General features: G+C 62.1%; 3 protein-coding genes across 3 annotated transcripts; 2 read left to right on the top strand and 1 right to left on the bottom strand.

Annotated features, from left to right (window-relative positions):
• Positions 1–2,838: 2,838 nt before the first annotated feature.
• BXZ73DRAFT_38181 (uncharacterized protein) lies at positions 2,839–5,001 on the top strand (the record flags this gene model as incomplete). Its single annotated transcript, XM_048018137.1, has 2 exons — positions 2,839–3,009; positions 3,364–5,001. 2 exons carry the CDS (start codon positions 2,839–2,841, stop codon positions 4,999–5,001), a joined length of 1,809 nt encoding a protein of 602 aa, XP_047883100.1.
• A 1,525-nt stretch (positions 5,002–6,526) lies between these two features.
• BXZ73DRAFT_86668 (uncharacterized protein) lies at positions 6,527–9,018 on the top strand (the record flags this gene model as incomplete). Its single annotated transcript, XM_048024278.1, has 3 exons — positions 6,527–8,302; positions 8,480–8,626; positions 8,722–9,018. The coding sequence occupies 3 exons, from the start codon at positions 6,527–6,529 to the stop codon at positions 9,016–9,018; spliced, it is 2,220 nt and encodes a 739-aa protein (XP_047883099.1).
• A 563-nt stretch (positions 9,019–9,581) lies between these two features.
• On the bottom strand, positions 9,582–10,891 carry BXZ73DRAFT_73313 (uncharacterized protein; the record flags this gene model as incomplete). Its single annotated transcript, XM_048021875.1, has 5 exons — positions 9,582–9,827; positions 9,896–10,224; positions 10,281–10,356; positions 10,410–10,702; positions 10,780–10,891. 5 exons carry the CDS (start codon positions 10,889–10,891, stop codon positions 9,582–9,584), a joined length of 1,056 nt encoding a protein of 351 aa, XP_047883098.1.
• Positions 10,892–11,813: the final 922 nt, after the last annotated feature.

The raw sequence follows: 11,813 nt of genomic DNA, 5'->3' as shown, positions 1-11,813 counted from the left end.
CTGCGGTCGCGTGCGCGAGGCCGGCGGGCACACGAGATAGGCGACAAGTCAGATTCCCGAGGTACTGTCTTGCTTCCCCCGCGCGGCGAGGTGCGGGTACGGCGAGTACGGCGACCGTAAATGGGGCTCGAATTGTCGTCCGCGCGTCGTCTGCCCCGCCAGAGAGAAGATGCCACCGCTAGTTGTCCGCAGTCGGCGACGGTCCCGCAGCCGAGCTGCAGCCTGCGAGCCGTAGGGGCCCAGCCGACGTGACGCGGCCGCGTTCCTGAGGTCTAAGCAGCCCAGTCGAAAGCCCGCGCAGGTCGGGAGTCCTGGTGAACGGTGGTGTGTCAGGCGGGTATCACCGACTGGGGCTTTACGACATTGGAGGCGTCGAGGACAAACACGATGGGATCGGACCCGACGCAAGCGGTCGTCCCGGTGGGGATAAGACGGCGCTTGCGCGATTCGAACCGAGTTGAGCCACTGGCGCCCAGTGCGTATCGTGGGACGCCCGGTTCGGATGTTCTTGGTCGGCACCCGTGATACCCGCTGCCGGAGAAGCGTGGCGGAGGTGTTGCTCCTCCGTTGTTGTACGACAGACACACCCGGGCAGATGGTGGCTGCAGCTGCTGAATGCACGTAAGCGACGTGTTCGCCGTGCGGTACGAGAATCGTCTTACAGCATGGGCAGCCTATCGAGTCGGCCAGACTGTCACGCACACCTTGCGGCGGCGGGTTCTCCGAACGGACTTCCGCGGTTTAGGTGGAATCCGGAGGTCATCCTCGGGGCGCAGTAAGCTAAGACGCAGGTGAATGTGATATTCAGAGGATAGAAGACCCTCGGGCATACACTTGCAGAGAAAGATTTTGGCGTTGCTGCCGTACATCCGTTTGTCTAGAGGTAGAAGCGCAGTCGCTTTCCGAAGGAGAGTTGGAAGGTGTCTGGACTGTCAAGCGGCGATGCATGAGGCGCAGAAGCGCATGCTCTAGTATGCAATATTGCGCAGCTTTTCATCCGATGTTCCGTGCGGATGCTATCATGCGCCTCGGCCTTAGACACGAATTCTTCTGCACGACATGCCACCGCAATCGAGCCCCGAAAATTTTATCGCCACGACGCCTTTAGCATAGCCTGCCTCAAACCCGTCCAGTCAAATTTTCGGATCATTCCTTCGACACGGAGGCTAGTAGGTACGCACCAGATTCCGATGTGCTATATGAGGTTGTTTTCAAACGTCGCCCAGAGAAATCAGCTGGAAGGGGGCTCCCAACATCAGTCACCGTGTACTACAATTACTGGCTTCTTTTCTCGCCGCCGAGAGTGTTCGGGCTTATGATGACCTCGATCTTGGTGAAGATATCTGGAAATGCTATAACATCGTAAGCTTCAATGGGGACGGGCTCGAAGGAACCATCAAACGTTTGAGTTGTGGAAACGTTGATAGCGGCTCGGGATGAGCTTGGACGCAATGAGTATTATGATATTGCCGGTAGTGATGTAGCAGCCAAGCTGGCCCGGAATGCATTCATTGAAGTGTCACTGGAGGATACTGTCGTCGGAAGCGGGCAGACCATCAGTAGAATGAGAAAACGATTGGAAAGGGCGAAGGCTTGTATTCCTTCATTCTCCCTAACCACATGAGGACTCTGGCCTCGTTCCCGTGACTCGATCGTGGACGATAATCAGCGAAACGAGTGATGACAACAAATGACAAAAGGCTCACACTTGCAACAAGCCTAACGTCGATAGCAATGTTTAGCGGTTTCAGAATCGCACACCATTCCTTACACGATAGTGTTGCACCATTCAGGACAATGATTTGAAGCGGCGGGGAAGAATGTTTGATCGACAGCATCCTGGAAAAACCCTTGGGATGGCATCCGAGCTGTCGTGGGCGGCCGGGGGTTCACGTTCAGTCGTGGCTTGCTTAAGGCTTGTTTGAGTACTGTGCTTGGACCCACGGGCAGACCTGCGTCGATCGAGCGCGTTTCGATGGCGCCGGTGGCAGGAAGATCACGGTTGACGGGACTCGGTGGACCTGAGTCGATCATAGCTGTACCCAGAATGGTATAGCTATCCGTTCAAGGAGAGTTGGGGCGAGGAAGCACCTGCAGGCTGAGGGAAAGCGCTAAGAGAAGCAGCCGCGTGGGTCTGAATACGATTAGAAAAGCTCATCGATGGATGAGTGATATCATGCGTCCACAAAGCATGCCCTTTTGTCGCACCCTTGTTGTTCACTGGGGGTGCACGGGACTCGGAGCGGGGCGACCATGGCGACGGTTTTGCGATCGGCGGGGAGAGGCGCGCGATGCGCGTTCAGTGAAGACGCGCACTTACACGGACAGTGTCATACGCTGTGTCCTGCTTGCTCGAAAAGGACGGTCGGGATGGAGAGGCACCGGATCCGGGGAGGGCGAGCGCCAGCGGCGGCACAGGCCCTGTGATCCGGTGCGGGTGATGGGCGGCACAGCGAGCGACGAGCGCAGAGGGCGTGCAGGCGGCGAGAACAGCGAGCCCTCCGGCGTCGAGAGCAGCGCGACCGTGGTGGTCGCGGTCATGGGCGCGTGGAGGGGACGCGTCGACGGTGGCTGACGCGCTGACGCTTGAAACGCGTCGAGGCGTGTTTATGGGCGCCTGGAATAAGCGCGGCCGCTCTTACGTAAGGGAGGATGGCGCCGGCTGCCCCTCGACGCGACGCGCTCTCGCCGCGGTGTGCCCATCCGCGTCTCTCCCAGTCACACGTTCCCGACGTTCCAACCACCTCCCCTGCCCGTGTCCCGCGTTCGCCCTCGCCTGCTTGCGTCGTTCCAACGCTCCCAACCGCTACAGGCAAGCCGGCGACGCGCGAAGCGGCCATGGCCACGCCCTCCTCGTCCGCAACAACTCCCTCCCCAAGACCTCGCTATCTCCAGTCTGCAGGGAGCGCGTCGTCCTCCGCCATCGCGCCAAACGGAATGCCGTCCGTCGAAGGCGTTGACAGAGACCACCTCGCCCAGAAGATCACGGCCGGTGCTCATCTCGGAGAGGTACGCACAGACGCGTTTCCTAAAGTCTTCCCACCCTCGTCCCATCCGTGCCATCGCCCCTCTCCGCTTCCTGTGTCCAACTCCCCTCCGATGTGCTTCTTGCTGTTCTCGGCCGGTTTTACGGCCGATAACACGCGTATTCCGTCCGCCACACTTCAACGCCGTGGCAGGATGCAACCCCCATGCGCACCTTCGCACCATTCTGCTCACATCACTGTTGTTCGACTTGCTGCGTCTAAATGCGCGGCCTGTTCTGTTTCCCACCCTCTTCCTCTGCATCGCAATCCCTTTGCGCATATATGTACCGTGTTTCCGAGAGAACACGCCGTTAACGACCCCTTTTCGTTTCCGCAGCTTGCCCTTAACCTGCGCGCTCGTCTGCTCTACGCCAACTTCAAGGTAAAGAGCAGCTCGACAGGCAACTCCTTTCATGAGTTGGACAATCAACACGCAGCCCCAGGCAAACATACTCCAAGCACCAAGCGAACGGCAAACTTCTTCGGCGAGCCTGGGAGCCCCGGCGGCGGCGGAGCACATGCCCCGCGCTCAGCCAAGAAGGGTTCAATGGCTCCTCCTCCATCGGTCACCGCGTCCGCCACGCAAAGCCTTTTCTCGTCGCTTTTGGCGCCACCACCCGCAAAGCGCGCTCGTACCATTCACAATCCCGAAGACCCTCCGGCCGCCGCCCCGGAGAAACCTGCTGAGCCCCACCGTACTCCTCATCGAAGCAGCAAGGCCACGCGCACACCCGACACCCACAGCAAATCGAAGTCGAGGAAAACCAAAGAGAAGGAGAAGGAGAAGGCTGGGCGTACGCCCGCTGGGAAGGGCAAGGGCAAGGGCAAACAGCGCGTCACGGCCGAGGGTAGCTTCGAAGAACGAGACATCGACATCGAGGCAGCGACGACTCTGACCACGATTCTTCTGAATCAGCAGCGCACCTCCGCGTCGACCACAGCGGGCTCTCCCAGGTCCAGCATTTCTGCAGGATCCGACCCGGGTTCTGTGCACTCATTCGCGCAGTACGCTCAAAGTGCCGCCCGAACTGCCCCCGGAGGAAAGCCTGCGCGGACCGCGTCGCAACACTCGCTTTTCGGCAGAGCAACTCGTTCCACGGCCACGCCTCCACACTCTCCCGGCATGTCGCAAGCGTCGCCCGCGCTATCGCATGCGAAGGCACGACGGCCGAGCGTATCCCATGGTAGCGGTCTACGCCCAGAAGGCGCCGGGACTCCGAAGATGACACCCCGTGACCGTGTCGACGACACGGATGCTGCCGATATGCTGCTTCTTATGGCCACCTCTCCGTCCCCTGCCCGCCCGTCGGCAAGTCGAGACTCTGACGCAAGAGATGCAGCCGCGTTCCGCGCCCTCCGTGGAGGAGGCTCGGGTCTCAAAGGTCGCGTCCTGTTCCTCACTGGAGATGAGGGCATCGGCAGCCCTCGAATGCTTCAGAGGGACTATAGCGGTAGCTTTGCCTCCGTCTCCAGTATCGCCACGGAACCGGCGTCGCCACGTGCCCAACCGGCCTTGGTCGCAAGGCGCGACTCGAATGCCCCCAATGCCCCTTCGAGATTATCCAGCGTTCATGATGCGCCTCGTGCGCTTGCCACGGGCCATTTGGAAGTACCTCTGCTACCTACAGTAACACCGCCGACTCCAACGGATCCAGCCCCTTCGCAACTCTCACCCCCCGCATTATCCGCCTCTCAGCGGCCACACCAGCATCTACAATCCCCCTCTCGCGGTCCCCGGTACACGCTCCCCCCCTCGGTTCCTGATCCGCACACCCCCAATCCTGCTTTCAGTCTGAGCGAATATATGCACGTGTCCCCGTCACCCGCCACCGCGATGACAGGACTGTCGCTCCTCCCCTCTCATGCTGGACGCAGACTGTTCGAGGACCACCATGGCCACCCATTGACTATGCCGCCCCCTGAGGTCCCCTCTTCCCCCTCCCGCATAGCTGGCCCTCGGACTTCACAGAGCTAATTCCCTGGACACCGCTTCGACTTGCTCAGTCTCGACCAGGCCTCGTACATACTCGCTCCGCTCCGCACACACTGTATCCGTCTGTCCATCCAGTCCAGTCCTACGGCGCCATTGAAGATCGTGGATGGAGTCGTCCTGTATCCAAGCCCGCACACATCCTGTAGCCCGCATCATATTGACAAGCACATTGTCCTATTCCCGCCCCCTCGCCCCGCGTGCGCGTGCACGCCGACGATCGACGCCTGCATTCCCCGGTTCCGTGTCTCGCCGCCACGCCTCTTATGCCACGATGATCTGTGGTCCGCTTTCGACCTGCCCCGCCTGCCACCCGCCCGCTCTCCGTCGAATGTTGAATTACATATTTATCAGACAACGCCCAGGGCCCCACGGCGCATCGCTCGAGGACACACATGAACACAAGCAAATGCCCCGCCCGCCCCCTTATCTCTTGTCCACTACACATCGTTCTCCACGGATTCAGGAGCATGCCACACCAACATACCTCGTTTCGTACGACCATTGGGACCTTCTCGCTATCGATTCTTGTTTCCTCTCAGCACAGTCCCGTCTTTTCCTACCCGTACCCATTGCCTTACCTGCCTGCTGTCTTGTCTTGCTGTCTATAGCACTTCGTGATCGCCCTCTCTTCCGTTCGTCTCTATTGTAACCATAGTCCCATTACTTTCTCTTCACGGTGATATTACGCTAGGCTTTACATTGCGCCCGTTCACCCGTCGCCGACCTCGCTGTTGGCTTTATGGCTATCTACGTTCACGCTTTCGATTATCCTGTCCATGATATGGCCAGCGGTATGCAGCCGCTGCTGTCCACGTTCGTTCCGCCTGGCCCTGTGGTCGTTTCACGAGCACTATTCCCTGTACCATGTACTATACTCCACCATCTCGTCGGTAGTGTTCTTCCCGCATCTAACATATCTGATCATCTCGCTTTCTCTCACTCTCTGAGCAGCATGCCGCACGAACGTTTGAACCCCGTCTGGATGAGGCGTTGGCGCGTCGACGCAACAAACCGTAGCGCGCATGGCCAGTCACGTGTGTCGGTTTAGGGCGGGGCTGGGATGTTGGAGGGGCTTGAAGCCGTCACGGGGAACGAGAGTAATGCTCTCTTGGTATTCTTCGACCCTGCTCCGCCTCTTCTCACCCGTCCGACAGCTCCGCTCTCATTGCAATCCGTCTCGCGTTCTCTCTGTGGCACTACGGTGGCGGAGGTGTTGTGGGCAGCTTAACCAAGAGGGATCTGTTGGTGAGTGATCGCAACTTGTCCTAGTCTACCATTCTCCGGGCCCTGCGCGTGCTGCGAGCTCACTGCCTCATCTGCGTTGTCCATGGTATAGATTGAAGTCTCGCAGGAACCCATCTCATCCTGAAGTGCCGAATACAAGCATTCCCAACCCAACCCTCCCCCACACCTGGCCCTCATGGCCCTCCCAAGCTACACCAGCCCCCAGCATGCGTCCGTATACGACATAAACGCGTATCTCCGCCAGCCCTCCTCCTCCCCCATCATGCAACGCGTCCCGATGCCCCCCGGCGCGCCCCACCCGTCCCACCAACCGTTCCGCGCCCCCGCGCACAAGCACGCCCACCACCTGCACTCCATACCCCCTCGCGAGAAGTCGACGCGGACGCTGATAATCGACCACCTCCTCTGGGTGCACGGCCGGACCCGGTTCGCGCAGGCCCGCGCCGAGCTCGGGATGATCGACCGCACCGGCGGGCCCTCGAGCGCGAACTACGCCCACCGGGAGCGGCCGGAGAACTTCGAGGAGGAGGAGGAGGTGTACAGCGACGGCGAGGACGTGCGTGTGCTCAGCGCGCGCGAGGGCGGGCCCGAGCACACGCACTCGGAGGACGAGGAGGAGTGGCTGGAGCGGCAGGAGCTCGCGCTCGCGCGCGCGCTGCGCCAGCGCGCGGAGAGCGTCGAGAAGGTCGCGACCGCGATGCTCGACCAGCCGCCGGAGGAGCGGCCGATGCACCCCGACGACCTGCTCGAGCCCCCGACCTCGCCCTCGCTCCAGCCGCAGAACGCGCGGCAGCACAAGCACAGGCTCCCGAACGGCGTCCGCCTCCGGCTCGCGCTCGCGACGGTCATCAACGACTTCTTCTCCCGTCGCCCGCCCGACCCCCCGCAGCGCCCGCCGGGGGCGCATGCGCACCAGGTCGCGACGATGCTCCCCTCCTCGCTCGTCCCGCTTACCAGCGTCTCGGCCGCGGCGGTCCCACACGAGATGCCGCACGCGCAACGGAAACCCACCCCCTCGCAGTACGTGCACTCGCTCTACGCCACTGGCTCGGACCCAGAGAACGCCAACTCTCCCCCGTCATTGCGCTGCCCTCGCCACCTCCACATGAGCTGCGGCATCTGTGTCGAGGCGAAGTCCCAGTTCACGGTTCGCCCCGGCGGCCAGCAGCGCGGCCGTCAAACCTCCGCGCGCGCAAGTTCGGCTACAGGAAGCAGCCCCGGGGACGGCTCGGGAGGCACGAACGGCGCCGTCATTGCGGTCGGGGTCACCGGGTGGCTCGATGGCAGTGGAATCGGCTCCGGGCTCGCCCGCCCTGCGCAGACGGGAACAGTCCTCCGACGACCTTCGTTGGCCAACACCTCACCAGGTGCGGGAGGGAGCCTCGCGCCGACGATGCACAACACGAAGCTCAGCGAGCTCATCCCCCGCTTCATGCGCCTCAGCGCGCTCGTCGCGATGGAGCTCGGCCGTGAAGCCACCGAAGACCGGGCGTCCGTCGACGGCGGCCGCGACGACGATGGGGGGTCCGCGCACCTGAACGGCAACGCGCCGCCCACGCCCGGACGTCCGGCGCCGATGTCCCCACAGACGTCGCCCCGGGCGTCCACGACGCAGCGGACGGACTCGAGCGTGTTCTTCAACGCGCTTCGGCCGAGTCGGGAGTGGTACTACCTCTTCGCGGGGCTGCTCACGCGCGCGGTGCTCGAGGGCTACCTCACCGGGCACTGGCGCGGGATCGAGCCGCTCGAGATCCTGCTCGGAGTCGGGCTTGCGACGTCACCTCCGCTCGCCCGCCCGCAGGCGTCGCGGCCTGCGGACAGCGGCGCGTCTGGCGCGACCGCAGGGCGTGCGAGCGGTGGGGACGATCCCGAGTTCACCGATTTCGACCCGGACGACTTGCCGGTGCTAGACGAGGCGGCGAAGATCCTGTTCCCATCGCTGCGGGAGCCGATGGGCGGGGGCAACTCGCCCGTGTACTACGCTCGGGAGGGTGCGGAGCTCGAGTATGAGATCGAGATGACGGAGCGCCTGGCTAGGGTGAGTGGTCGCTCTTTACTCCCCACCCTTCCTTCGCGCTCGCCGTTCCCCGCGCCGGCATTGGGTTCGTGAACATGCCCCCCGTCGTTTTCTGCTTCTGGCAGCAGTGCGGCCACATTTGCACGGCGAGGGAGAAGGGTACGAGTGCTGACTGCCGTCGGTATTCGAATCTCACAGTTCTACGCCGTCCCGCAAACGACGCCCGATGTGGCCACGCACATGGAGGACCTCGCATGGCAATTCCCCGCGGAGGCCGTCGAGCGTGCCGCCGTCCGCTTCTGCGAGGCCGTCGCGCGTTGGCGCGGAAAGCCCGAGCTCGAGACGGTACGTCACACCGTCCCTATGCCTTCGCATACGTCGCTCACTCTCTCTCCTTCTTTTCTCGTCGGAAATCATCGACTCTTCAACCAATCATGCAGTACAAGAAAGCGGCCTGGATCACGAACAAGGACCAAGACGGGTCCGCCACTGCGACGAACGGCGCGATGTCCATCGACGCCCTCGTACACTCGAATCCGGCCAGCCCCTCTGCGCCCACCTCGGCCTCGGCGGCTGCTCGCCAGTCGCGCTCCCGTCGGCCACCGATTGAGCAGTACTTTGCCGTCCCGCCCAGCTTCGCACTGCAAAGTCGCAAGCGGCGGCGCTCCGAGCTCGACGGCGGGAGACCGGACGAGGGGCGACCGCGGCCGTCTATGCCGCTCCCGGCGTTTGGTTGAAGTAAACCCGGATGGCGGTTAGACTCAGACAGGGTGGGGACGCGGGAGGGGACGGGCGGGAGAGTGGTGTGGTGGTTCTAAAACGTCGAGGATCGCAGACGGGACACGATCTACTGGTGCGGTATCCTTATTCGCGTATTGTGGGGTGTCGGGCGGGTGGTGAAGTCCCCCACTCGCCTGCCCTGAGCGTGCTTGGCAGACTCTGGCTTCGTTGTATGTGTAAACTGTATCATATGTCTGTTTGCTGTACCTTGCTGTCGTAATAACCTACGCTCGTCAGACGTCGTCTCCCATAGTGGATTTCAGTGCAAATCCTAATACACTTGATTACGTCGATGCCGTCTGCTTGCACAAAGGTCGAAGAAATTTTCGCGTCCATGGACAGCCGTGCACCACACAGTATAACCCTGGGTAACGATCGTGTTGATTGACCAATAATTTACTGGAAAGGGCCTAGCCCAAGGCCCCTAACGGGCCCCGCGGCCCCAGCATACAACAGTGTCGTGTCCGCGCGTTTCGTAGATAGATAAACAGTAAGTAAGCGTCCGCACCCCTGGACAGACTCAGACCTCCTCGCCCTTGAAGAGCCCGCCCTTGGAGCCGAGCGTCATCGAGCCGGTGTGGTCCGTCGCGCCCATCGAGCTCAGCGCGAAGGTCTCGGTGCCCTGCGACGCCTTCGGCGAGCGGAACTGCATGCTCGGCATCGCCGTCGACGAGCCGGTGTGCCCGGAGGGCGCGGTCGCGGACGGCCGGCTGGTCACCGCGCGGCCGGTCGCGACGCGGAGGATGATGACCTCGGGGGAGATGCACTGGAAATGGGAGGGCACGGTCAGCGTCCACAGTCACGCAGTCACGCTGGCGACGGAGGGAGACGCACCATGATCTGGCCGAGCACGGGCAGGACGAGGTTCTGGACGTACGAGTTCCGGGCGTAGGTGATGATGAAGATGATGCCCGTGATCGCGTAAGGTGCCGCGGACTCGACGAGCATCGTCGCGATCGAGATGTACGTCGACCCGTGCTGCCGGCCGAGCGTGCGCGACGCGTTCCACGACATGTAGTACAGCCGGCCGACGAGCAGGAGCATGAGGAGCACGTTGAGCGCTATCGAGATGCTGAAGTACGGCAGCGTGAACTGCACGGTGAGGTGCGTCCACAGCGAGGCGTCGGGGCGCGAGGCTTGGTAGAGCGTCAGGAAGGACATCGCTGTGCGAGCATGCGGGTGAGTGAATGATCGGAGATTGGGAGAAGGACAGGCGTACCGGTCGAGCCAAGGAACACGAGGAAGGGGAAGATGACGATATAGATACTGTTCCATACAACGTACACACGCCAGAGCTGAAGACTACCATCAGCATCGACGGAGATGGCGAGGAAAAGGGGAGGCTTACGAGGAGAGCGTCGGCCAGGAAGTTGCCAATAATGTAGCCAGCGTTGCCGGCAGTGTTGACACCGATGGAGTAGAAGGCAAACAGCCAGGCCATGGGGCCGCCGGGGAAGTCACGGTTGTCGATGAACTGGAGCTGGACTATGCGGGTGTTGCAGGCGAAGTTGAGGGTGCCGGACAAGAAGAGCAAGAAGATGAACATCATGAAGATGGAGCTGCGTGTGCGCATGGCCCTGTTCGTCCGGGCGGAGGTCCACATCGCGTCGGCGCAGAGGACGAAGGACGCCACGTGCACACCTGTGGGCGCGGTGCGCGAGAAGAGAAGCAAGTCAGTCGCTGATGTTCGAAGGGGTGCGAGAGAAGATGATGCATACCGTAGGCCACACCGCCCAAGACGGCGCCAACCAGCTGGGACTTCTCCAACCAGAGGTCATCCGCGGTCTCCCCGGGGGGCGCGAAGGGGTTGGTGTCGTTAACGAAGGACATGGCCGGAGGACGGTGGGGAGGGAGAGGGTGGAGAGAGGGGGGTGGAACGCCGGAACGGCTGGCTGACCGCGGGCGCGAGGCAATGATTATAAACAGGCGTTGGCGGACGGGCGTCGCGGAGGGCGGTGTGGCCGTATCGCTCGCTTGGAGGGCAGGAGAGCGCGCGAGGATCCCTGTGCCCCGCCCACCCAGGCCCACCCACGCTCGCCTCGCCATCTCTGATCAGCGGGCGGACCGTATGGCTTCGAGGGGTGAGATCGGATCGGCAACTCGAAGCCGTGCCTATCCGCGACAGGCGCTCGCCCGCAAAGGCGGTCCTTACCATGTCTGAACAGACCGGGACCCCCAGCTCGGATCTCCGCCCGGTGTCCGACGCTTGTCAGATGTCTGCCCGCCCCCGGAGACCTCCGAGCTCCGAGCGGGACTTCGTGGCGTTGGTTGGACCTTGCCGCCGTGCGATGCGAACATTGTACGACAGCAACATGGACCTTGGGGAAACGTGTCAGCCGTATGCCAGTCGCCTGGCAGAAGGACGTACAATTAAGAACACTTCTCGGAGGTACAGCGGCGGCTTCTGATCAAGGTACTCAGAACTCGACCCGTTGCCTGGAGAGGGCGCAACCCCCACTATGTCGCACCCAACCTCGGACGAGGCCGTGGGCTGCACAGTAGCTCCATCGTCGTATCCGCCGCATCTCCACTGACCGAGGCTGACTCACCGCTGCCAGGATGTGTCTGCCGCCGTATTGAGGATGACTGGGCAGCCACGAGTGTATCAAACATACAATGTCTCCTTCCTCGGTGAGGGCGATCACGTCCACATCCAGGGCCTGTCCCAACAGAGATTCCACCGCATCAGCGCCCACGTTCGGACCGGAAGTACTCTCGCCACTTACTGGGTCGACTAGACTCCACGGGGCGG

This window comes from Epithele typhae (genome assembly GCF_022376455.1).
Source record: "Epithele typhae strain CBS 203.58 chromosome Unknown BXZ73scaffold_2, whole genome shotgun sequence".
Classification (NCBI taxonomy): Eukaryota; Fungi; Basidiomycota; class Agaricomycetes; order Polyporales; family Epitheliaceae; genus Epithele; species Epithele typhae.
This window is presented reverse-complemented; position numbering and strand designations above follow the sequence as displayed.